We start from the raw sequence: 26718 nt of genomic DNA on the forward strand, positions 1-26718 counted from the left end.
GATACTTATTTTAATATAAAGTATATAGCTTTTCAAAGTTTAAAGTTGTTTTTTACTGATTTAGATATAAAGTTATTGCTATTGTATTAGTAAAATAAATAAAATTATCAATGATTGATTGTTAAAGTAAAATGTTACTCTACATTAATTTTTAGAACTTTGTTTATATTTTTGAAAAGGTATAATTTGAGCAAAAAAGAATAAGAAGTGAAGGGAAAAAGGTTAATAATAAATTTAATAAACGATAGGTCAAATGAAAAAAAATATAAACTAAAATATATAAAAAATAAAAATGATAAACATTTTAGATAATAGTTTTGAAACTTTAAGAAGCATTAATCATGTAACTAAAATGTATGTAAGTTATTGATAAATGGTAAAATCAAAATTCACATACTAAAGTTGAAATTTAAACGACAGAGTTAAAATAAGATTAATTTTTTTATATATTATATTAAATTATTTGTATAAAATAAAATAAAACAAACAACATTTACTTACATTCGTTAGATAGCGAAGGGCATTGCAAAGGACAGTTAGGGGTATATTTATCATTTCACACAAAATATTCCCGAGTATCGAATCTAATCTAGACCTAGTCCTGCTCGAAACGCGAGATTCTTTTTTCACCCTTGAAGTATTTTTTTGCAAAATACAACAAATTTATTTAATTTTATTTTTCTACCATGGTTGAATGTATTTTATTGAAATAAAAATAAATTTATAAAATCCTTATAATTTTATGCAATAAATCTCTTGAATTTAATCCCCTCTCCCTTGCCGGCTCCGTCGCGGGCACCCAGGAAACACCGCAAAATTCTGACTCGTCCGTCCGTAACAAGACAAGAGCCCCAATTGCAAAAAGGATAATTATCAATTATCAATTATTTTTTTTCCTTTTTCTATTTTTCCATACAACTTGAAACCTAATTAACCACTTCCCTGACCTTCCAAACCATCCTAACATAACAAGGTCAGTCTTTGAAACCCGTTAATTTTTTTTTTTGCAATTCTTCGATTTGCGTTTTCGGCAATTGGATTCGATTCGATTTCCTTGCCCTAACCTAAACCCTTTCCCGAACAGTGCTCATTGCACCTTAACAAGAGCTTCGGGTCTATCCTCAATCTTCATGCGGCTTTTCCAAGGCTTTGAGGTGCAACTCTTCTTTGTAGCTGCAACTTCAACCGTTTTCGAGGTCTTCCTCTAATGCCCCATTCTCCTTGTTCATTTATTTTTGTTTTATTCACTTAACTGTTTCGGTTTGTTTTATTCACTCTGCACAAACTCCAAAGTTGGTCGTTTTGCAACTTGCGATTGGCATTTAAATCTTGCTTGCACTAAATGCTCAAATTGGGACTGAGCTAACCTTGCTTAGGTTTTGCTTGCCTGAATCAATTAATATCTATGGAAATGCGTGTGGGAGCACCAAAAGAATGAAAATTGTTTTGAATTTCATGAATTGAAGTTGATAATGGATGATATTGTTAGTATAAAGTTTGTGCTTTTGATGTATGATATGATGGTGTCGTAATGCACACTAAATCTCGCCGTTTTTCAGGGATTGGTTTTGGAATTTGTAGCATAACATAATTGGGCATTTTAAAACCTGTGGGTGGTTGTTTTGTTTTAGGGCGTTTCCCGAACATGGATTCGCGGAAATGCAAAGCTTCTGCCCGGGCATCTTCGCAGAGTGTTGCACCTCCTTTAGGTGTTTCAAATCAGGTGGATGAGATGGTTCCTTCCCTAAGGGATATGGGAGCTGTTGTGGCTGATGTGGATATAGACCTCAGGGAACTTTACTTTTTAATCATGCACTTTTTGTCTGCGGGGCCATGCCGGAAGACTTTTCAACATTTCAAGGAGGAACTTTTAGAGCATCGGCTTCTACCTAGAAGATATCATGCTTGGTTTTCGAGAACTGGTGAGCGCAGCGAGGAGGATGATGATGAAGACGATGATGGCATCTCTTTGCCTTTAGATTACAACAATTTAGCGGACAGGTATTTTTGCTTTATATGTGCCTTATGATTTGATCTTGTACAAATGATCTAGGAAAAAGATTGAGATGGGATGCTTGATGGTTTTATTGCCATTTTATTACTACAAGTAAGGTTGGGGTTTTAGGAATAACTTTTCCATATTTTACTTTATTTATGAGGTCACTGTTGTCAGAAATTTTCTGTTAAATGTGATTATATTTTATGTTGAAAGATGATAGACATTTAATATGTTTGTATTAAAACTTTTTTTAAATGCTAGCAGAAATATGTATTAAATCAGCCTGGACTCTTTTTTTTCCTTTCTAATTTTTTTATTGTACTGGCTGTCTCATAGTGTTCCAATGCATTAAATTTTAGCTAATTATTCCCTTTTTTTCAAATATGTTGCTTAAGATTATACACTGGGATTAAAAAGGTTTTTATAAAGCCTCAACTACAAAGGAGAAAAAAATATGTATTTTCAGTTGACTAAGCTACCTTTCATTAACATTACTCAAAATGTTATCACTCAATGCTATCTCTTCATTCTCTTTAGTGGAGATACCAAAAGACTGGATAAAGTTGGAAAAACATCATTAATACTTTATTGATTTTTTAAAGCAATAGATAAATTGAAACAAAACAAATTTTGTAATGTCAAATGATGTGATTGATACTGGTAGAGGTGAGATTACTTGGAAATGGGGGATCTTTCATATTTAAATCCAAATAGTTATCCTTATTTGGTTTGAAAAACTTATCTCTTAAGTTCTTAATGGATGCTTCTTATTTTTATTATGTTTACTGGCTTAATTATTGTTACATTTTGTGTAACGTCAAGGTATCCTCACATAACTAAGGATCACTTGGTAAAGCTTCTGAAGCAATTGATGCTGACTACGGCCCATCCTTTGTTTGGGAAACATGGAGGAAGCAGTCCTAATGCAGCTGACGTTCCTACTTTACTTGGATACGGTTCATTTTCACTTCTTGATAGTACGTGATATGCTATAGTAATCTTCTTTCTCTACTTGATTATACAAGCTAAATTGAAAAGTTTTTAACCCATACACTGAATAAAATGTCTCTTAGGCTATTATGTGAATGTAGTGAATTAGTGATTTATATATCTATGTTAATAATTTTCTTTTCTTAATTTTGTGGAATATTCTCAAAGATGTGTATTAATCTGTTGGGGCTTGCTGTAAGTTACTGGGTTTGGGATCGGCTGTTGCAGTTTCTGCTTTGGTAGAATTGATAATTGAATATACGAGCATCCCAAAATTACGTTAGCATCTGAAAAGTACACATTTTACAGTGGTCATTTTTGGTCCACCAAGATTTGTACTGGGGCATATATAATATTATCATTGTGTGGCTGGTAGTAATGAACATATATAAAAAGGGAAAGGTCCAAGATTCTAAATATTTAAACACTTGAGTAGATAATTGTCTTTGCTTTGGAATTTCTTGCTGGTCTTTCCTTTTTACAAATGTAGTACTGATCTGAAGCTTCTATTGGTAAATTTACATTTAAAAATGTCTGACAGTTGGTGTAGTTGGTTATGTCCTCAATATTAACCATATAATATTTATTTGGAAGAATGGGAATTTACTTTGTTTTAATCCTTGTGTTTGTACAGTTGATAGGAAAACTGCTGACAAGCAGGTGAAGCCCCCTCCACTTTACATGCGTTGGCCACACATGAAGGCTAATCAGGTTCAGGGGCTAAGTTTAAGGGAGCTTGGAGGTGGCTTTACAAAGCATCATTGTGCTCCGTCTATTCGCAGTGCATGTTATGCTATTGCCAAACCATCTACTATGGTGCAAAAGATGCAGAATATTAAAAAGCTAAGGGGGCACCGTGTGGCTGTTTATTGTGGTATGATTTAGTCTTCTGCTAAACTTGATAATATGGTTGCTTTATGGGCATGCTATTCTACGAGTTCATGTTTAGTTATTCTCATAAAGTTACATGACCTTGGTAAAAAAATGAATCTAATGTTTTTTCATTATAAGCATTGCTCTCTCTTCTTAGAGTTTCCTTTTGATGTTAAGTAATTACTTTAATAGTTGAACTTATGCTTGATAATCTTTTAAAACATGGTTTTATCTTGCAGCCATATTTGATGGATCAGGGCGTTATGTTATTAGTGGTTCTGATGATCGTCTTGTCAAGATTTGGTCTATGGAAACTGCATTTTGCTTAGCTAGTTGCCGTGGACATGAAGTGAGTGATGAGTATTGTTTATGAAAGTAATTTTGATAAATTCGTTTTCCTTTCAATATCATATGTTGTCATTGCTCATTATATAAATTGAAGGGTGATATTACTGACTTGGCTGTAAGCTCAAACAATGCATTGGTGGCATCTGCTTCAAATGATTTTGTCATTCGAGTTGTAAGTAGAATACCTCAATTTTTTTGTTCTGTCCTGTAAACTTTGTGCAATTTAATTGACATTTGCTTTACAACAGTGGCGCTTACCAGATGGGATGCCAATATCAGTTTTGCGTGGACATACTGGAGCTGTTAATACTATTGCATTTAGTCCTAGGCCTACTGCTGTATACCAGCTGCTATCGTAAGTCTTTAGTGCTAGATGTTGTCACTGCATTATATATACAATACTACATTTTTGTGTGTTCAATTGTAACAGCTTAAAACTTAGTACACTTAAGCTTGAGGGGGAGTATCATGATTATAATATTGGTTATATCTTGAAATAATTTGGAGTATCTTAAATAATCTCTTAGAAGTGGTTTCCATATTTCATTATGCCTTATGATTTGTGTAATTATTTAATTAGGATTTGAAGTCTATTATTAATATAAATTGAGGTTAGTTTTCTTTTATCACATCAAATTATTTAGTTTCAGTTCAGATTATTCAGTCTCTGTTTTCACTATTTCTCCTAAATCCCTATTGTATCAACATAATAAAAGGGAGGTGAGACTTCAACATATGTATAAACTATTTTAAAATAGCACAGGTTGACACCTATTTCCATATACAGTGTTGCCTATGTTTTTTTTTTTTTTTTTTGAAGGGGGTTATCTTAGTCAATTAAGTGTAATATGAGTCCCAGAAGAATGTTAATTTCCTTTTTATTTTACACACGTTTGTCTAGTGTTCTTAATCTGCAATTTTGTGTCTTGACTGTTATGACTTACAATATATGTAGGTCATCAGATGATGGAACTTGTAGAATATGGGATGCGAGAAATTCACACAATCCCCGAATATATGTTCCTCGACCTTCAGATGCGATAAATGGTTAGATATTGGGCTTCTTTTTCTGTCAATAGATCAGGCGTGGATCTGGAAGTGGTCTGTGTTTGTCATTATTACCATGCTAAATTTGATTCAATGGTACAATCTATTTGGTTTTTGAGTTGGATCAGTTGCTTAATCTTTCCAGATCAGTAGTCTGACCTGTTGATAGCTATTATTGCTTTTTGGTTATTAGGTTATTCTTGATTGATTTTAGGATTGTTTGAGGAATAATAAATTTTTGTAGGGAAGAGCAATGTGCCACCAGCTAATTTACCATCCTCAAGCAATGGTCAACAGAGCTATCAAGTACTTTGTTGTGCATATAATGCAAATGGAACTGTTTTTGTTACTGGTAGCTCTGATACTTATGCCAGAGTAAGTTTTCTGATGTAATCTTCACATATTTCCTATTGTTCTTCCATTAATACAATTGGCTTTTTCTTGTTTAAATATTGCATCTATTCAGATATGTTAAGAAAAATACTGCTATTTGCAGGTATGGAGTGCCTTGAAGCCCAACACTGACGACTCAGAACAACCAATACATGAGATGGATTTATTATCTGGTCATGAGAATGATGTTAATTATGTACAGTTCAGGTTAGCCATCTGGGTTAGATCTACACTTATTTATTTTATTTTATATTATATTTGATAAGGATTCTTATTGTCATTGCTACCTCTGCATGCAGTGGTTGCTCTGTTGCTTCAAAAATTTTGACATCTGACCCTTGGAAAGAAGAAAATACACTGAAGTTCAGAAATTTCTGGTATATTTTAATGGTTATTTCCTGTAGTGTTTTTTTAGCTACACTTGTTTAGAATTTATTTAATATAATAAGTGTAACTCCTCTCTCATTGCTAAGTATGTTGCATATTGATGTCATAACTTGTGTATTTCAGGTATTGTCATGATAACATAGTTACCTGCTCTCGTGATGGAAGTGCTATTATATGGGTTCCCAGATCACGGAGATCTCATGTGAGCTCCTCTAAATAAGATTATCGTTGAACTTCTGTCCATTTTATTCTTGAAAACATTTTCTTCCATTTTTTCTTTCCTAGAATTATTTTGAGCATCTCTGTGGTATGATGTGCAGTTTTATTTTCCCCCTATGCTTACCATGTAAAATATGTTTGAACCCTCTGCTTTTTCAGGGAAAAGTTGGACGTTGGACTCGTGCATATCATTTAAAAGTGCCACCACCGCCCTTGCCTCCTCAACCTCCAAGAGGGGGTCCAAGACAGAGATTTCTTCCTACTCCTCGTGGTGTCAATATGATTGTGTGGAGCCTGGACAATCGCTTTGTACTTGCTGCTATTATGGGTAATGTACTGACTAAAAGTAATTGCTATAATGGAGTGCGAAGTTTAAACCAACACAATATATATATTTTTGGTATGCTTAGCATGTTAAGTTAATGGCACCTTGTATCCAAATCTGTCAATGTGGTATATAAACCTTTTATATGTTGCAGATGTATTGTGTTAATCACTAACACTACCATATGATAACTTATTCAAAGGATCTATTTTGTTTTTTTCTTATACGCTATTTGAAAATCAATTTATCCATAGACTAAAGCTGTTGGGGAATATGTATATGTTCTGCGTTGTGCTACTGATTACTGCTATTATTTATATCACTATACATTGTATTGCCTCAACATGGATCCTGGTTTTGTAAGCAATTGGCATTTAATTTCCCCAGTATCTTGTCGACATTATATTTATATAATAATTGCCATGATATCATATCTTTATTTCTAATGTGGGGTTCAAGTTCCGTTCCTTGCAATTAGATCCTAATAATGATTCCTTCCTTTCTCTGCTATGGATATTCAGTTTTGAGTTATTTCATTGTAGAGATCAGGTTCTTGCATGCTTTAACTGATAACTTGTCTTTTCATGTTGAAGATTGCAGAATATGTGTTTGGAATGCAGCCGATGGCAGCTTAGTGCACTCTTTGACTGGTCATACTGCTTCTGTAAGACCTATCCTCTGTCTTTTTCTCTCCCTACCCCGTTTATTTTTGGTATTCCCTATTTAATATGTTGCTAAGTTGCTCTGGTAGTTAACACATTTGCTTATTTTTTCTGGACTACAATAAAATTGAAATTTGGTTATACTTCTCTTATTGGGCTCTGTTCTAGCCTCTTGTCAGTTTTTCTATCTTAATTTGAAATTTTATAGTTCTTTCATGACTAAATGCTGAGTTATCAATGGTTGGCAGTCTTATGTTTTGGATGTTCATCCTTTCAACCCTCGGATAGCTATGAGTGCTGGGTATGATGGACGAACCATTGTGTGGGATGTAAGCTTCTTCTTTTGGGTCTTTAAATCTTAATACTAACATGTTCTTTGCAAAACATAGATTAATTTGTGCTTTTCTGGTATTTTTTTTTTTTTTCCAGATATGGGAGGGCATACCTATTCGAACATATGAAATTGGACGTTTTAAGTTGGTTGATGGGAAGTTTTCTCCGTAAGTGTCTATAGAATAATTGTTATTTGTTATTTTTTTTTGTTTTTTGCAGATTATTTTTCATTTAATAATTTCCATTCTTACATCTATTGTTTTTTCCTCTTCATAGATTTTGATTGTTCCATACTTTGGTAATACTTAGTGAATGTCTTTTGTGTCCTTTCTTTTGCTTATTAGAACTTGTCTTTGGCAAAGAAACTCTTTAATTGATATTCTTACAACACAGGGATGCTTAAGCTGTTAAGTCTTATTAATTTTTTTCTTTTTCATCTAAGATGCCCCTTCATGCAAGAGCCTTTTGGGGTTGAGGTTCACCTGGAGTTGTTTGGCCAAGTGCTAGACATGCATTTGCACCAAAGGAATGGTTGTTCAACTGTAATGTGTTTGGTTATGTTTTCTTTGCCGTTGAAAAGAAATAATTTTCTGAGAAGTAAATTTTTCTTGCTTTTTAGGTGATAAGAATTTATTCTAGATGTAGGATCTACATAATTTTACAAAATATACCAATAATTACATCTCAAAAGTGATTCTACTTTACTATCTGAACAAAATCAATCCTTCTAAACTCTTGAAATACCATTCCCAAACACAAACTAAGCAATCTTTCTAACATTTATTTAATTTTTTTTAAACATTAATTCTTTTAAAAGCAATTCTACAAAATTTTAAACCAAGCAAGCCCTCTACATTGTGATTAAATTCAATTTCTAATTAGTTAGTAGAATGGGGGCTGTAAGAATTAAACTCTTGATTGCCAGGTCATAGTGGTTCTAATACCATGTCAAGGACACACTTGCTTTAAAGTGTAAGCTGATAGGTAATGTCTCATGGACAGTGTTATATCTTTCTTCTTTTAAAAGGCATGTAGTTACATCATCCCTCTTCATCGACATACGTTGGATAAATCTGAATCTTGTCTTATGGACAATAATCCTGTACTATATTCAATCTGACCAACAAATATTCTTTGTTGTTATTATTAGTAGTAATTGTCTGGATCCATCCCAAGAGTAAGCTACCATTGTCAAGTTTGTATACTAATCATGTCTACCTATGAGTGTATGCCTGCTTTAGCACCTTTATGATGTAGATTTTCTGTGTCACAGAATGAAATATGTCAACCTTTATCCATCTTAAATGAATGAGGATCTTTGATGGTGTGTAATTCATTAATATATTTTGTGTTCATTTTAGGGATGGAACATCAATTGTGCTTTCAGATGATGTTGGCCAAATATATTTTCTGAATACAGGTCAAGGCGAGTCGCAGAAGGACGCAAAATATGATCAGGTGGTCTACTTTTACAATATTGCTTCCCTTACCGTTTCTTTTATAAAAAATCTATATCACCTTCATAGCAAGTTAATTTACATGGCTGTCCTATTTTTCTGGCAGTTTTTTCTTGGTGATTATCGACCCCTTATTCAGGATACTCAGGGAAATGTTCTTGATCAGGTTGAGTAATCCTAGTACCCCTGTACATTGTTGATGTTGTCATCATAATTGAATTGACAAATATAATATTTATTTGTTGGATTTTCAATGTTTTTGCTAACCTATGTCATACCTGATGCAGGAGACTCAACTTCCACCACATCGAAGAAACATTCAGGAACCACTTTGTGATTCTAGTATGTTGTGGATCTTATTTTGAAATTCTTCTTGTCTTACTAGGATGCAAGTTTCTCTTATCATACTTATTTCAACACCAGGTATGGTGCCATATCCAGAACCTTATCAGAGTCAATTTCAGCAACGTCGACTAGGTGCTCTTGGCATTGAATGGCGTCCTTCATTGATAAAATATACCGTCGGTCCAGATTTTAGTGTTGATCAGGACTACCCTGTGATACCTTTGGTAGATTTGGAAGGAATGATTGAGCCACAACCAGAGTTCATAGATGCCATGTTCTGGGAACCAGAATATGACATTGTTGTAAGTGACGACACTGACTCTGAATACAATGTGAATGAGGATAATTCTAGTGCAGCTGAGCAAGGGAGTGTCAGTGCCATCTCTTCTAGTGATCTAGAGTGCAGTGAAGATGACTCTAGTAATAGGGATGGCCTTCGAAGATCAAGAAGGAAAAAACATAATGTTGAAGTAAGTCTCTTCCATTTTGGATCAATCTTTAATTACAACTTGTTATCTAACCATAATGTTTCTCAGGTTGAGGTAATGACCTCCTCTGGAAGGCGTGTTAGGAAAAGGAATTTGGATGAATGTAATGGTAATACTTCTGGAAGTAACAGAACCAAGAAATCCAAAGGCAGCTCAAAATCATCAAAACGGAAATCTTCTAAAGCTAAGAAATCAAGACCACAGAGAGCTGCTGCACACAATGCTCGTAATATGCTCTCTCAATTTGGGGAAACATCTACTGACGGGGAAGATAATTATTCTGATGATGAATCATCAGACAGTTTCCAAGATTCAGATGATCTTAGTGAACCTGAGAGGAAGATTGATAATAAGCGTGATGAACGTAAAGAACCCTTTTTGGAAAAGTTTGCAAATGTTTCCAGGCCTCCTGCACACACTGAGTCCCAGACAAATGTTGAAAGTAGACCAAGATTGGTTGTTAAGTTTTCACTTCGTGATTCTAAGAAGAATGTGCCCATAGAGGACACAAGACTAGCATGTGAGACTCGTGCTGATATATTATGCCAGTCTTCTAGACCCCAAGCCCAAGAAAGCGATAAAAAATGTTTTTCAGACAAAAGTTCTGTTGACCCAGTATTATCTACAGATGCAACTGATGCTAAACTTCCCGAAAGCCACAACAGACATGAAAATAGTTATAAAACACAAGCTGGAAGTGCTTCAGATAATCTGGATGCGTCCATGTGTTTTGAGGCAAATGCAGATCAGTGCAGAAAGATGAAGAGACGCACATATGAACTTTCAAGCTCAGGGGATGTTTTGCTGACTGGTGATGTTGATGACCATCTTGAACACAATGCCAATGGGTATGTCAAGCCTGATATTAATGTAGAAAAAATGTATGTGTGCTGCTTCCTTTTCTTTATTTCGTAAGCCAGAATCAAAAAAATTTTCCTACTATTTTTGCAGGAGATCAGAACATATGATTAATACAGAGCTGGCTGATTTTGACGATGCACCTAAATTTTCATCACCTGAACCTTTGTTTCTTGGTAATCATCAGCCAAATGTTGATGATTCCTTGACATCTAGTTATGACAAGTTCAATGGTGGTGATAAAGGCCAGTCTGGATCTGGCAGATGCGGAGAGGACTCACTGGAAAACAATGAAGTTGTTCACTCAAGCAACTCTCTTGACCTCAAAATGAAAGCACCTGTGAAATCGACCAAGTTAGTTATTAAAAAGAAGCCGGTTTCCGCAGATACTGAAGGTCCTTGCAAACTGAAATTTGTTTGTCCTAAGGCAGATCCAACTGGTGCTAGAGGTAATTTAATCTCTGGAAATTCCTCTTTTACGGGGCCCAACATAGTAATGGAAGTACCAGAGGATGAAGATGACAGAAAATTTAGTTCTTCAGAGCTACTGAATTCATATTCTGACAAAAGAAGTTATGATCACGTCCATGAAGGGGGCAAGTCATATAGAGGGGAAGTCGATCCAGATGGTTTTGATTGTGATCTGAAAGAAAACACCTCAGTTTTCAGCAACCAACGGGGTTTAGGAATTGGTTTACCTGATCTTGTCGGTGATCCAATACGTCGAACACGATCTATAAGGGTGAAGACAACTTCTGAGGAGCCAAGCACTTCAAACAGAAGGATTAAAATTCGAGGGGGCCAAAGTTCCAGGGGCACTTCTGATCGGGAAGATTCTTCTATCAAAGTATCCGATCAACTTCATCGAAGAACAAGGTCTGGCAGAAACAGGCATGGTGAATACATTGCCAATGACCCTGGTATTTTAACTCAAAGGGTGTTGAATCACCATGTCAAAAAGTTGTCATGGCTGATGCTGTCAGAGCATGAAGAGGGTTACCGATATATCCCTCAACTTGGTGATGAAGTTGTATACTTGAGACAGGTAGTTTCTGTTTTGCAACTTATGCTTGTCTTCTTATGGCTTGTAATACTTTTTAGTTTGTTTTGGAATGCAAGTTTGTTTAATCTGTTTCCTAGTTTATGTTTGACCTATTTGATTGGTTCTATAATCTGTTTCCTTATTCATATTCTTATGCATATTGGATTGCCAGGGCCATCAAGAGTACATAGAGTCATGTATGCTATCTGAATCAGGTCCGTGGAGATCATTTCCAGGACTAAGTGCTTCTGAAATTTGCAAGGTTGAAGAGCTCGAGTATGCGGAGCTCCCAGGTTCTGGGGATAGCTGTTGTAAACTTAAACTTAAATTTGTGGATCCTTCTTCATATGTGCATGGCAAATCGTTTAAATTAACTCTACCTGAATTGATTAACTTCTCTGATTTTGTTGTTGAGAAAACATGGTATGATACTGCCATGAAGAGAAATTGGTCTTCAAGAGATAAATGCATGGTCTGGTGGAGAAATGAAGACGGGAAAGGTGGAAGTTGGTGGGATGGTCGAATTATATCTGTGCAGGCAAAATCTCAAGACTTCCCTGACAGTCCTTGGGAAAGATATCTGATCCAGTACAAAACTGATCCAACAGAAAATCATCTGCATAGTCCGTGGGAACTATATGATCTGACAATTCTATGGGAGCACCCCCACATCGATCATGATATAAGAGATAAGCTGCTGGCTTATTTCACTAAATTAGAGGTTAGTAGACACTGAATTAGGCTTGTCATTACTCGCAAAGTTTCTAATCATGATTTTAGGAATACCGATGTGTTATATTTCAAAATGGACCCCTTGTGTAACGTTTCTCATTGCCCTCCCCTCAATCCAGGAGAAGTTTGATATCCAAGCATTGAACCAAATAGCTGAGAAGTCAGAGTTTTCCAACAGGTACTAAAACTCTGTCTTGAAAAGCTGAAGACTGATGTGCATGAGATTTTTTATATAGCCCTGTTCTAGCAATTTTCAGCCTTAAGTAAACAAAATGTAAAAATGTCAGAGAGAAAGCCACAATTTAAATCTGTGATTTGTAATAACTTATCTTTGGATTTGTGTTATAGGTTTCCTGTTCCATTCTATCCTGAACTGATTCAGTCAAGATTGAATAATGACTACTACAGGAGTGTGGAAGGTGTCAAGCATGATATAATGGTAATGTTATCAAATGCCGAGGACTTCTTTACCATTACCAATAATGTTCAACTGTTGAGCAAGGTGAGGAGAATATCAGGATGGTTTAGAAGGAGACTTGAAAGGATATAGAAGGTCCAAATTGGGTCTTATAGGTTTCTTCTAACATTGTTTTTCATTCTTTAATCCAATTTTGGAGAATTAGTTGGTCTTTAAGCAATAGTTTTATAGAATGGAGAAGGCCATAGGTGGTGGTAAATATTAGCTGTCACGTGTGTATATATATACAGACTAACCTTTTAAATGCCAAGTGTCATTTGGATGGTTTGTGCGGCTTTATTGCGTTGATTGGTGGTTTTACCTTTTACGTGTGTTTGGAATTTTAACAAAATCAAATTAAATCATATAAATGAATTCACATTTAAGTGGATTTGACATGAATCTAAACATGTCAATTCCACTTAAGCGAGCTTAAGCTTCAATAGAATACAGTCTAAAAACAATAAATCCTTCATTTCCTACTCATTGGTGTATTCAAGATTAAAAAATAAATAAAAAGTTATTGGCTTAACACTTTTGAAATGCAACTTTAATCAAACTGCGGAGCAGTTTAACTCTATTACCTATCATTTCCACACGTATTACACTGAAGAAAACCAAAAAAATAAAATAAAAATATGGCATTGCTAGCAAAGTTAAAGGTTGAATCAAATTACAGTAATGTTCATCATAAAGTAAACTAGTATTCTGCAAAATTTGTAGTAAACAAACTACATGTCAAATTCTCTACACGAAGTATTTCAATTTCAATTTCTGAGAACTATAATGAGCCTTTCTAACGGCTGCGTCTGATAAAATTCAATTTCTTGAAAATGTATCACGTACTAATATGGTTAGCAATTATGCCATTCCAATATCTTTGGAATTCACTTCGGTATTATTGAAAAGCTTATGTATAGCACTACATCCTCGTTTCTGCTTTTTATACAGATCATATATATTGGGGAATAGTAGAGAAATTTCTACATTCTGTCACGCTTTACCGTGTATAATTCTGATGGCTTCAATTAAATGCTCTCTCTTAATGGGCTTGACTATGTGAAAGTCCATTCCAGCCTCTGTTGTTATTTTGTCAGTATAAGCAGTTAATGCAATAATAGGAATGCGGACACCATAGGGCTTCTCTATCTTCCGTATCCACTTTGTTGCCTCAAGCCCGTCCATTATCGGCATCTGTTGAATCAATTATAGAAAATTAAAACACACGTTATATTGCACGGAAAAATCAAATATTATTCGGAGATCACTCTGGTGTCAATTTGATCTTGAGTAATCAGGATGACTTCCGAATTATTTATTGAATGTTAATTATATTCAATAAATTTTTAATCACTAATGGTGAATTTAATCTCTAATATATCTTCAATAGCTCGTTCAGGTATGGTATCCATTAATGAACTATAATAACTTTACATGAAAAATGCTCTTTTAAATTCAACATATAAAAATATGACAAACCTTAGGTATAATTGCTTAAGTACTGTATTACTTATCAATCAAATATTTGAATTTTATTTAATAAAATATTTGTATATATGTTATCATAAACTATCGAGATAAAACTCGAATTAATTTACTTATAAACAACAGCAATAGCAGTTAAAACACATCATGTAAGTTTTGTTCTAAAAATATATTCACCCCTTATTTAAGTTAAAACGAGAGGAATGGAAAGTAGAAACCATACTCCATAGTCATTACCTGGCAGTCCATTAAGATATAATCATAAGGAGGATTAGGAAAATCCCGAGTTAGACCCTCTTCAACTAGGCGCACAGCTTGTTCACCATTCTCACATTGCTCCATAGTTGCACCAAGAGAAGTCAAAGTAGCCGAAGCTAGCTTGCGTAACAATTGAGTATCCTCAACAACCAAAAATTTCTTACCACTCAAGGGTTTTTTGCACCTTGAGTCCCCACATTCTTCCATTTCTCCTTCATAAATGGCCCTCTGTTTTGCCTTGGATTGCTCACTTCCCTTCCAAATTTGTTCAGCACTTTGACATGTCGTTTCATCAGTTGGGGGCACTTGTGATCTATCCATCAAACGAGACTTGTATTTTAACAAACTTGAATCCTTACAAGTCTTCAATGCAACTCTATCTTGAGTACTTTCTCTCTTAGCTTTACTATAACTGCTTTGCCATGCACCACCATACTCAGGAAGAAGCTTTATAACTTGGAACAAACGAGTACCATGAAATGGTTTGGATATGACAATGTCATCTTGATCAAGGTCTTTGAAGTTGATACTACGCATAAGAGGGTTGTCCAACCAAACAACCTTACAAGGGTTGTTAAGGTCTTCTCTGAAGTTGGATACAATCCTACAAAGTTCAGAAAATGGTCCTGCATTTGCATCAATCACAATAAGGATGAAACCTGGGGTAGCTCCAATACCTGTCTTCTGGAAGACTGAATGTATAAACTCAGTTGCATCCATAGCACTGAAAGGAACCCTTGTGGCTCTTGCATAAGAATTATGCGAGGTAGATCGAGAACTCAAATTTGAAGACCCTGGAGAACTTTGGCCACTGGAATGATGACCCTTCTGTTTGATCTTCTTGAGAGTATAAAACAATTGTTTCCATCGCTTCACAACCTTAACATTAATCCCTAAGCTCTCCATGAACCTTTGTGAAGTCCTTCTTCTCTCCTCATCAGCAATCAAAAGAACCACACGTGAAGTCTCAGGCTTAAGACTGGAGCTGCAAATATGTATCCTTGAACTCATTGAGCAACCAGGATCTGTAGTATGCATGGTTCGTCCCTCAGCTTGGTTTCTGTCTCCTGATCCATATTCAACACCATCCCTTGTGCTACTGCTACCATCTATCATTGTCTCACACTCGCATGAAGTGAGGAGCACATTGAACCTGAAGCATGTTCCTTTGTTTCCAATATCTTTGTCCACAATTTCAATATCTCCATGCATCAAACGCACCTAAAGAAAATCAATTAAGATTTTTTTAGTTTAATTTTGATAAACTGCTAGCATATAAAAAATTAGATAGTTAACTGATTAAAAATTACTTTAGATGAGTATAGTTTTTGGTAATTTTCAATCATATGATAGTTTATGATATTTACATATCGAATTCGAATTATTTTATTTAAATTCGGATTTTTTTTATAATATGTAGCTCAGGTAACATAGGGAACATACAACTCACAACTATTTGGTAATGAGTAATACTTACCAACGACTTCACAATCCCAAGTCCCAAGCCAGTTCCTCCATGGCCAAGAGCAGTTTCTTTGACTTGGACGTAATTCTCGAACACAGACTTGTGATTCTCTTTAGGAATTCCTTTTCCCGTGTCATCCACTTCAAATATAAAATCCATGCAATTTGGATCTTGTTGGATTGAATTCATGGGTTCCATATCAATATGCGTTTCGTTTTTCTTATACAATATGCATGATAAATATTTCTTGAAACCACATTGGTTACTAGTGATCGTTGAGTTCTTCATGCTCGGCTTCTGGATCCATGCCCGAACTACTATGTGCCCTTCGTCGGTAAATTTAACAGCATTGCTCAGTAAATTACTCAAAACTTGTTTTAGTTTTCCCCTGTCACCTTTCACGCGTGAGTTCCTCATAAGAGAACCATTACAAAGGTCCAGAACAAGATCTACACCTTTTTTAAAAGCCACGGGATGGTAAAAATCAACTACATCTTCCAGGAGATGGTACACATCAAATTCCTCTTCTTCAAGTTGCATTTTTCCTGCCTCAATTTTGCTTATGTCAAGTATAGAATTTAACAGTCCTAATGCACACAAAGAAAACAAGTTAGTGAGGCTAAATGACACATACACACCTGAATGATAGATTAAATCGTGGTTATGTGTTTGAGTGAATGTTTAAGTTTGAATGAATATAATTTTGTTTAAATAAGAATTCAAATGTGATTTATGTTTAAAAATTGTCTTAACTAAGTTTATAGTAAAATTTGGTATAAATTTCTGCAAAAATTATTGTTTATGACATTGGCCTAAACATAGTTTAAAGTAAAAATTAATTTTGTTGGAGTACAAATATCAAAATTTTCTACAAAATCATCTTACAATAAAACAAATTTGATTTTGCAAAATTTTAACAAGAATGAAAATATGCACTGTATAACAGTACAATTGGGTAGCATGAATCAAATGATGTTACCTAGTAAGTCTTGGGTACAGTTATCCATTTGTCTTAAATTGGTATCCAATTCTGAACCATGGACAACAAGCTCATAGGACATTTCTATCAAACCGGTAAGGCCCGCGAGAGAAGCGCGAACATCATGGCTGGCACTAGCAACAGCGATGCTCTTATTCATATTCTTTCTCTCAGCTTGTTGGGTGGCTTCCATCTGTTTGATGAGTGAGGCACACAAATGCATTTCTCGCATTTTAGCTTTTGCATTTATCAATAGAAAACTGAAGAACGCAATAAATATTGTGACCATCGTTGCGATCAACAGGGTCAATCCCTTTTTCTTGTAATTGAATTCAAAGCTCACGAATTCATTTTGTGGGACAGCCAAAACATACACCTGAAATATAATAAAATGAGAGAGATGCGGAAACTATTCAATCCCAGTGTTAAAATGGCACATTAGCTACGAATACATTTCTAGCTAGCGAGGCCTACACGACACTTTATTACACATTTTAAGGTTGTTACATGTACGTTAGTACAAAATTCGTATTAATTATTACCTTAATATTTTGGGTCTTTCTTTGAATTACAACAATCGATTAAACTCCTATGCAAAGGGTGTTCTATATATAAAATTTAGAAGTGTGTGCCTACTGTTATTTTTGTGTGTTGATGATCATTTATATTCAAATACTCCTAGTTTTTATCTAAAATATGTTTTCTTTGTTAATCAAATTAATATTTAGAGAAAAATTATATAATTTAATTAAATAAGTGATATAAACATATTGATGTGACAACAACAGTCTCATATTTAAAGATATAAATTTTATGTAAAATATATAGGAAAACTTACACAAAAGCTACTCAATAATAAATAATGTGCTGGAAAAAGTGAATCACAAAATGAATTGCTAGACATTTACATTGAATATCAATCATAACAGATATGAAATCAATAGTAGATATAACGAGAAATTACAACTCTGGGATATGCTGCTATTACTATTGGAATTTATTAGTGAAATGAATAATTCCAAATTGAGAATCGACAAATATGTCAAAATATGAAAGCGTACCGATTCAATTCCCATTATATCAATGGTGTAGCAGTGAATTAAATATTGAGTATCCTGAATATTCAAACTAGAAGCAACGGCTTCATCTTTGCATGAGACAGTGCCCTCATTACTTGTGCGATCACCATTTGCATTCACTGATTGGATGGAAACCGTATCATTAGAAAGGACCAAACGGATATGTTGAATCCCTTCAACAACAACTTTTCCATCTTTGGTAGCCAAGTAGGACCTTATGCCTTGTTGGTCAATGCGATTGACAAAATCAGTTATTGCCTTTGCTGAAAACCCAAGAGAGATCACTCCTGTTCTTGTGATTCTAGCTGAACTTAGGAACAAAAGATCACGACCATTGCTCCACTTGGTTCCCAATGAGGCAAACCCACTTGACACATTAACTGTTTCTTCAATCCAAGTTGCATTGATAAAGGGGTTAGAAACTATGGCTTTGGCTTCCCCATAAACCTCTCCAGTTTCACGATTTACCGGTTGAATATAGTACATGGATTTATTTGAGGCACCCCAACAAGAAAATGATGATGATGAATTAGTGTACATTGCTAAAGCTTGATCGTGATCAGTGTAGTACGAGAAAAAGAGACCTTCCATCCCTATGTATGAGATTTGAGCTAAGTAAGGAATTGTCTCAAATGCTTGATATAATAACGGAGCAACCTGTAAGACAAAAAACAGCTATATAAAACCACAAAGAAACTGTTTATCTACATTGAAAAAAAATATTAAAAAAGTGAATAACACCTTGTTCTCAATATCAGAAAAGGAGATATGAGTAGTATCAAGGGCTGAACTTAGAAATCTTGCTAAATTGGTTGATGATGATTTCACGGGGTGTAACAATTCAGCTGAGCACTCAATTTCTGATTTCAATTGGGACACAACGGTTTTTGAGTTCAAAGTCACTCGTTTCTCCATCTGTATGACCATCACATACCAGCATGGCGTCAATAAGACGAGAATTATCAGCGCACCATATGCCTGCAACAAATGTCTCCTTATCATGGGATTTTTAAAAATATATATATAAAAAACAGATATTTGTACTCATAAATCAACTAGTTTATTTTCCAAAAGAAAATAAACGAATTTAACTATAAAAATTACTGAGGTGAAACTCAGTTATCTTTCTGTTCCAAATGAAGTCAAAGATAAAGAGGAGATTAGGAATCAGAACGTGGGAGAACCTCTCCTTCATTGGCCACGAGGTTAACGCCATGAATAATAATAATAATAATAATAATAACAGGACATGGAAAAACAAAAATGGCATGAACTAATAAATATACCAGTAGGATCAGCAAAGATGAAGGCCTCACGACCATTGATAAATGGGGATTCATTGAGTTTTCTGGATGTGATCAAGCTGCTAAGTCGACTTCTGCATTGGAAACTCAATAAAATCATATTGATGATGATATACTGAATAATGAAAATATTACAGGCAAGTACAAATGATAATTTTTTGGCAACAAAAAATGCAGAGAATTGTATTATTGTTATTGTTTTATACATATTATTATTATTATTATTATTATTATATATGCAAGGCATGACATTAGGAAAAAATACCTGACGAGAATATTTGATATTCTCTGCACATTTCGTCTATAATCCAAACTTAATCTTTTCCATTATTGACATCTACCAAAAAAATAATACTGAGGATCAAAAGTTTAGATTTGCCTAGCATTTACCCTTATAACAATATTTAAACAGAATCAAACAATTAAGATGCGTCAATGACTACAAAAATCAAACAAAATTATACATTAGAGGAGCATCAACATCAAATTGAAATATGAGTATATCTATGACTTCAAACATACAAAATATAATTAATTAATATTCTCTTCATATAGAGATGCAATCACTGGTTGCTGCTGAATGAGGATGAATGCACGGAGAAATTCCGATCATCCCCGCTTGTATACAATGACAACGGTATGCAGTCAAAACTTATGTTCTCTTCCAATTTATCAAACTATTAAGAGATAAATTCAAGTGACTAGATCTTATTAGTTTTTTTAAGATTTATATATAGTTATCAAAGAGTATTGTTATAGACTACAATCTATACATGCAAATGTAGTAATTTTTAGTATTTCAATGATGAAAAATGAAAATAATAAGTAATGTAATATAATTTTTTAAGAAAAGTAGATACTATAACATAGAAGTCATGTAAATATCAGCATTGCCTTTTATACGTAGATATTTGAAGAAATATCGGGTTCCTTGATTTTTGAAACTGGAGAACCCAGCACATTGTTTCAACCCCAAATTTCCAAATCTGATTCCTGATAAAACTTAGTACCTTTCCCACAAAAAGGAATATTTTTCAGTATATGTGTGTATAATCTGGTTAGTTTTGAATATTGATTATATATTTTTAAAAATATATATTATAATGAAACAATGAATTAAATTCAACTTTTGATATTTTCAGTATTTTGTGCTTTAAACATTGTATGTAATATACATACTTCATTACAAGTGTATTTTTAAGATTAAGTAAGATTTAAAATATATAATATGAGTTTTTAATATTTTTAATAGAAATTTTCATTTAAAAAATTTTAAATATATACTATCGAAGCCAACTCTCATTAGTATTGCACAACTTTATTTGACGAATATTATGTTATTTAAATAATAAATAAATATTTACTATCAAATTACATAATTAAATATTTAAATCATTTAAACTTTAATGTATGTAATCATTGAAATATTATCACATAATTTAAGAGTAATAGAATGAGAAAATTTATACTTATAATAAATTATTATTATTATTATTATTATATAAAATTTGACACATGTTAATTGATACTTTCTAATATTTGTGGATGTAGCGAAAGCACTGATATATGTATATTATTATGAGATGGCAATAAATTTAAAAATGAATAAATGGTAAAAGATAAAAGCTGAAGTTCCTAAAGTGGAAGACAAATCCTCCTATATCCCTAGTGATACGGTGGGACGCGCGTTTTTAATTTTATTCTTATTTTAAATTATTTTTAAAACATATATGAATAGCTATATATTCTAACTTTATATTATAAAGAGAAGATATTTGATAAAAGTGAGAAAAAAATTTATAGACTTTTCAGCGTAAAAAAATCAAAAGAGGAATTTCAATAAAAGACTGAGAATAAAAAAGATAAAAATAAATTAACATCTTATAAATTCAAATGTTATATAAAATAACTTTTTGAAAAATGCCAAAAGCTAGTGAAATGAATTTCCTTGCCAAATAACTTAAATTTAGAGTGTATTTGGTAAATTTTTTAAGCTAATTAAAAAAATGTTATTAGTTAAAATGTTTTATAAAAAATAAAAAATAATATGAATTTAGTACATTTTTGGTTTTGTTTGTGTTCATTTGATTTTAAATATAAAAATGAAAAATAATCAAATTGCACAAGCAAATACAAATTTTTCATTTTCTATTTTCTCAATAATATTTTATTTAGTTTTTAATTTTTTAAATCAGTTTAATGGTTTATATTTTTTTCCTTCATTTTTTTTTCATATTTTCTCTTTTACTCTAAACCCAAAATAATTGATCTTTGTTGATAAAAAATAAAAATCATAAAGAAATAATTATTTTTTTCATAAAAATATTATTTAAAAGTATTTATACAAAAATAAAAATTATTATTATTCATTTAAAAATTTTAAAAATGTTTAATTATGTTTTAATATACTTTTTTTTGTTGAGAAGAAACGAAAAAGTCATTAAAAAAAAAAACCAACATGTATTCCTCACGAAAGCAGTAGATTATTGATTTCTTGAGAAAGATTTGATAAAATCATCAATGCCAAAAAGAATGTCGTGGCCAGCCAAAGTTCATTTCTAACTGAGCTTTCAGAAACCTCATCAATGCTTGTGACCAGTGAGATAGCCCTTTAGTAGTAACATGCTAGTTTATTCAGTTGTATAACGTCCCATCTGCATAATGTGCAAGTTAGTTGCATTGTGTGTTTGCATCCTTGCTTTCTTAAGCTAATTTATACTATGCATTATCAATGTACATGAATATGATTAAAGCATTATGTCTTTCTGAATATGTATTTGATGGTGAAAGCAATCGTCACAGGTTCTGATAAATTCATTGGTGGCTCTGAATAAACTTGCGCTGGGATCTCGTTTTTTGATGGACAAACCATTACGTAAGCGTCTGTTGTATTGTGAGATTTAGGTGTTTATGTTGTTGTCTCCACTCTTTTCATTATATTGAATTTCCAACTCCTGCTGTTTCATCTATGTCTGCTCTGTATATTTCAAAAAGAGAAATTATATTCATATAATAATTTGTACAAATCAGAAAAAGATAAGAAAATAAACGTAACATTAGACAAATAATGTGACGAATATAAATAAAAAAGTACCATATATATTGTATAATTTTGTTGTATAAATATGATATTCTTTCCAAAAATTTGCCAGGGCATTAGTACTTAAATTTGTTGTGCATAAGGTGCAGGGTCAAGGACCATTCTCTACTCGTTATCTCCGATTAGCTACAGATTTTCACAAAGATACAAAGGGATACTCAGCTTCTACTTTCTCTCGACAATTATTCGTTGTGCAGCATATTTCAATATTCACAATCATCCTCCTTCATGCTTACAAGAAAAATTTTAAGCTCAAGTTTGCTATTGTGTTTTGACTGGTTATAAAATTACTTGATATGTTGGCTAATTGAAATTTTCATTCTATTGTAGCCGTGAATAGTGCAAGGCAACTGAGATAATTGTTTTAGGCCTCAACTGAGATAAGTGTTTGTTTTTAATGAATGAAGAATCTTTAAAACTCAATGATGATATTGTACATTATTACTAATTGAAAATTTTTAAGTATAGTTGTTTTTTTATTATTTATCCTACAAAATTGATAATTTTTTATGCAAATTTTATGGTTCCTTTTTTTTTTCCTTATCAATGATATTCTTTTGATGATTTTAATTTACTTTTAAAAATGAAGATATTAAAAAATATGTTAACAAAATATATTAAAACACCAATAATATAAAGATTAGTAATTTATATTACAATAAGTACCTCTATTAATTTTGTCTAAAGCTCCAATATTTTTAGATAGTCCTCAGTTAATATGGAAAGCTGTTAGTAAATGTATTTAAACTTAAAAATTGTTTATTGAGATGGATTTGCAGGTTCATACAAGGCTTTGGCATCCCTGCGGAAAACTGTTAATTAATATTCGTTTTGTGCTGATTAGTTTAACGTATAATGCGATAATTAACAAATTCCTATTTAAATAAAACGGTTTAATCTTATTCCTATAGGATTGATTTATCATAGAAAATGTAATTCGTTCTTTTGAAAGCAACCTTAAAGCGGTGTATGTTGACACCAATTTCGTTGGTAGGGTGCTGCCTAATTTCGATTCAATTTAGACTTTGAGCTAACAAATTGAAGGTTGTCCCATTGTACATGTTTGGAAGATTTTACAAGTGAATACATATACATATGTAGGTGAAATTTGGTTGTTCTATCTACCTGGGTTGGTGGATGGTAGAGAGCAGAGGAGATAGTATAAAAATACGTACGGCAACGGTATGTGTATGCATTTCGATCTAAATTCCTTTTTTTTTGTATGATAAATTTATGCCCCAAAATGTTGGAATTTGACAGAGCATCAGCACAATGCTCTGATACAAACAGCAAATTACATGTGACTATGAATGTCTTAAAATTGCATCATCTTCTGTCTCATTTTCTTCATCATCTCCATCAGACATTGATGAGTCATCGTCAGAATCCTGATACGCAGATGAACAATCATTTTTCAGTTGTTCATGTCACACTCAATTGGAATCAATGAATACAAACCATAATAATAAATACGTAGGAAATTTTAAAACCTGATGATGATGGTGACGCTTAATATTGTTATGAATGGCTCCGATCGTCCTAATAATTATGTACATGGGTATAATAATTCCACTGGCTCTTAGTAAAAAGACCTACAGAAAATACCCAAAGTTAGTTCAATGGTTCACAAAGCAAACATTATTGCTTTTTTCTTATTTGAAATATGGGAATCAAGTACATACCGTAAGAATTGTAAATGGATAATCTTCCATTCCATCTGTAAGGAGTGCAAAAATATGTCTTACAAGCAATATGAGAGTAAACTGCAAAAACAAAAGGCAACGAGTTATTTCAAGACATCCCAACATCACTATTTGCATTTTGAACTAAACTACTTTCTCAAGTTTGCTTAATTCCAAAATAAAATAAACTCTACCTTCTTAGTTCTTAATACAATTCTTCTTGAAACAATTTTTTTTAATCATCTTACTCACAAGATTAAAAAATATTGAATATTTTTTATGCATTTAAGATGTTAAATTTATTTATTTTTATTTAATGTTTTCTTAATAAAATGTTTGGAAAAATAATAGGGAGAGTAGTTGGAGGCTATAGCATTACTCTAATTTTAAATCCTCTCTTTAGTTTGTACTCAATACCTTTTTTGCAAAATTATGAATATTAATAAAAATAAATAAAAGTATTGGAAGATTCATTACTCATTTAAAAATACACAGCAAATTCCCAAGGCTCAACAAATCCTTTGTTTCCTTAAAGAAAAAAAAATCCTATGAAGGTCAATGAAATATAGCTCTCAAAGCCACGTGTTGGCAACCACGAGCAGTTGGCAATAATTGCAAACAACCTTGGAGTTTCTTACTCATTCATGTAAACATGTCCAAGTTTTTAAGTTCCAATTTGAGACCTATTAAACATAATTCAACAAAAGCAAGAACGTACGCCATTTGCAACGCACGCTGTTCAGTTGCCACTATGGAACAAAAAGAAAAGCGTAGGAGTTTGTCCAAGGACACTCCCCTTAATAAATCAAGAAAAAACAAAACAAAACAAAATAAAACGCTTGATATATTATCATTAAAAAAAACATTTTTGAAATTTTTTAATCTTCAACGAGTACTCTAAAAGGCTCACTAACACTAGTTTAAAAAATAAATAAAGAAAAATATAGATAATGCTTACAGCTAAAGCCAGGGATCGGCAGCAAGACGCGCTTCTATCTGCAGCATACGTGCATTCAGAGTAATTGTTTCCTTCAACTATACTCACTATTCTTCTGTTTAACGGTTCTTGCTCAATCCTTGAAATTTGCAGGCTATCCCTGTAGGAAAGATAAAATGCGTCAAGCTGGTAAAATTGAGTCTGTGTTAATTTTTTCTAATAAAAATGTTGCTCCTAAAAGATAAAAAGAAAATGACTTAAGAGGGAATAAACTATCATAACTTAGCTTAGTCAAGATGCGGCATTTTATAATTGTGAACTATTAAGGCTAAATAATCAGCTCAAGGCACACAAGTTCACTTTGATTGAATTGCACGCGGCAAAGTTGAGTCACTTACAGACATGTTGCAACCAAGAAAATTAAAATTGTGTTGAATTCAACATAAGCAAGCATGTGATTTACATATTCAACTATACGGAAAAATATGGAATGGGGGAATCACCTAATGGTCATTGCTGCATCAGCTATTTGAGATTTTTTTGGAGCTGCTGTGTATCCGGGTTCATATTGCTGAAAAAACAAGGAACACAAAACCAAAAAAAGCATCAATTTGTGCTCATCAAATATACTATGCCCATCTCTAATTAAAATATTGGAAGGGAACTTGTTTTATTATATAAACATTTAAAAATAAAATCCATAGACCCAAAAACGAATGGAAAAAGGGTTCATAGACAACTCCTTCCTCATTATTAACAAACAACGATTACTAGCATCAAGGAATTATTAATCTATTGAAACTTACTAAAACAAAATGAAAAAAACTTGTGCAGAGGAAAAATAAAAATTGGAAACCGAAGCTTCATACCTGAAGACATATTTCACAAGTTGTGTTTCCTTTCTCATTGCACCATGTCTGAATGCAATCTCTATGAGCAAACTGGACAACAAAACTATAATTGTGATGGGACAATTCTAGAAGGTACAATGGAAAAAATAAACCAATAATGGGCTAAGAAATTGTGGATTTACCTTAACTGTCCCAGAACAAGCACAAGGAGCTTCCAAGCTTTTGGAGCTCTCAAATTCTTCTTCATGACATATTCTACAGCGAGAAATCCCAGATAGTGATCTCAAATCCTCTACCAGCAATACAACTTGTTCCATGTTTCTTGCAACCACAGAGAACTCTGTCTCTCTTAAAACTTGAGCCATGGTTTTCAAATTCTGTCTTGTACTCTGTCCTCTCTCTCTAGAATCTGAACTTTATATACAAAATAAGTAACTCCGGATTTCCAACACTACCCTTCTATCATTGTTCATATAAATAAATAAATCTGTCAATATTCATGACCTTTTCTTTCCCTTTTCATATTTTTGAACTACCAAATGATATAATAATAATTGGTGTTTATTTTAAGTAAATATGTTTTAGAATATGTGTATAAGTTTATATTAATAATATGGTATTGT

The 26718-nt window shown here is 33.0% G+C and overlaps 5 protein-coding genes across 5 annotated transcripts; 2 read left to right on the forward strand and 3 right to left on the reverse strand.

Annotated features, from left to right (window-relative positions):
* The first annotated feature begins 757 nt into the window (after nucleotides 1-757).
* On the forward strand, nucleotides 758-3712 carry LOC113871042 (bromodomain and WD repeat-containing protein 3-like). Its single transcript, XM_027507733.1, has 4 exons — nucleotides 758-1196; nucleotides 1632-2001; nucleotides 2822-2993; nucleotides 3624-3712. The coding sequence occupies exons 2-3, from the start codon at nucleotides 1646-1648 to the stop codon at nucleotides 2982-2984; spliced, it is 519 nt and encodes a 172-aa protein (XP_027363534.1). The 5' UTR covers nucleotides 758-1196; nucleotides 1632-1645; the 3' UTR covers nucleotides 2985-2993; nucleotides 3624-3712.
* On the reverse strand, nucleotides 3150-15132 carry LOC113871043. The gene is given in 2 exon segments (XM_027507734.1): nucleotides 3150-6247; nucleotides 15112-15132. Coding segments are annotated over 2 exon segments (102 nt in total). The 3' UTR covers nucleotides 3150-6166.
* Nucleotides 5844-13254, forward strand: LOC113871041 (bromodomain and WD repeat-containing protein 3-like). Its single transcript, XM_027507732.1, has 16 exons — nucleotides 5844-5857; nucleotides 5950-6027; nucleotides 6161-6239; nucleotides 6416-6584; nucleotides 7182-7245; nucleotides 7492-7572; nucleotides 7673-7743; nucleotides 8938-9034; nucleotides 9140-9199; nucleotides 9321-9375; nucleotides 9457-9848; nucleotides 9915-10714; nucleotides 10818-11769; nucleotides 11939-12487; nucleotides 12618-12676; nucleotides 12847-13254. Exons 3-16 carry the CDS (start codon nucleotides 6212-6214, stop codon nucleotides 13046-13048), a joined length of 3579 nt encoding a protein of 1192 aa, XP_027363533.1. The 5' UTR covers nucleotides 5844-5857; nucleotides 5950-6027; nucleotides 6161-6211; the 3' UTR covers nucleotides 13049-13254.
* A 15-nt stretch (nucleotides 15133-15147) lies between the features above and the next one.
* LOC113873801 (histidine kinase CKI1-like) lies at nucleotides 15148-19543 on the reverse strand. Its single transcript, XM_027512122.1, has 7 exons — nucleotides 19508-19543; nucleotides 18963-19136; nucleotides 18204-18878; nucleotides 17143-17518; nucleotides 16176-16750; nucleotides 15376-15919; nucleotides 15148-15302 (listed from the first exon to the last, which is right to left on the reverse strand). The coding sequence occupies exons 1-7, from the start codon at nucleotides 19541-19543 to the stop codon at nucleotides 15148-15150; spliced, it is 2535 nt and encodes an 844-aa protein (XP_027367923.1).
* A 4110-nt stretch (nucleotides 19544-23653) lies between these two features.
* Nucleotides 23654-26482, reverse strand: LOC113873001. The gene is made up of 7 exons (XM_027510931.1): nucleotides 26278-26482; nucleotides 26114-26185; nucleotides 25748-25815; nucleotides 25266-25404; nucleotides 24308-24388; nucleotides 24116-24217; nucleotides 23654-24013 (listed from the first exon to the last, which is right to left on the reverse strand). Exons 1-7 carry the CDS (start codon nucleotides 26458-26460, stop codon nucleotides 23930-23932), a joined length of 729 nt encoding a protein of 242 aa, XP_027366732.1. The 5' UTR covers nucleotides 26461-26482; the 3' UTR covers nucleotides 23654-23929.
* Between the last annotated feature and the right edge of the window lie 236 nt (nucleotides 26483-26718).

The sequence above is a fragment of the Abrus precatorius genome, unplaced genomic scaffold (genome assembly GCF_003935025.1).
Source record: "Abrus precatorius isolate BTA unplaced genomic scaffold, Abrus_2018 Scaffold7, whole genome shotgun sequence".
Classification (NCBI taxonomy): domain Eukaryota; kingdom Viridiplantae; phylum Streptophyta; class Magnoliopsida; order Fabales; family Fabaceae; genus Abrus; species Abrus precatorius.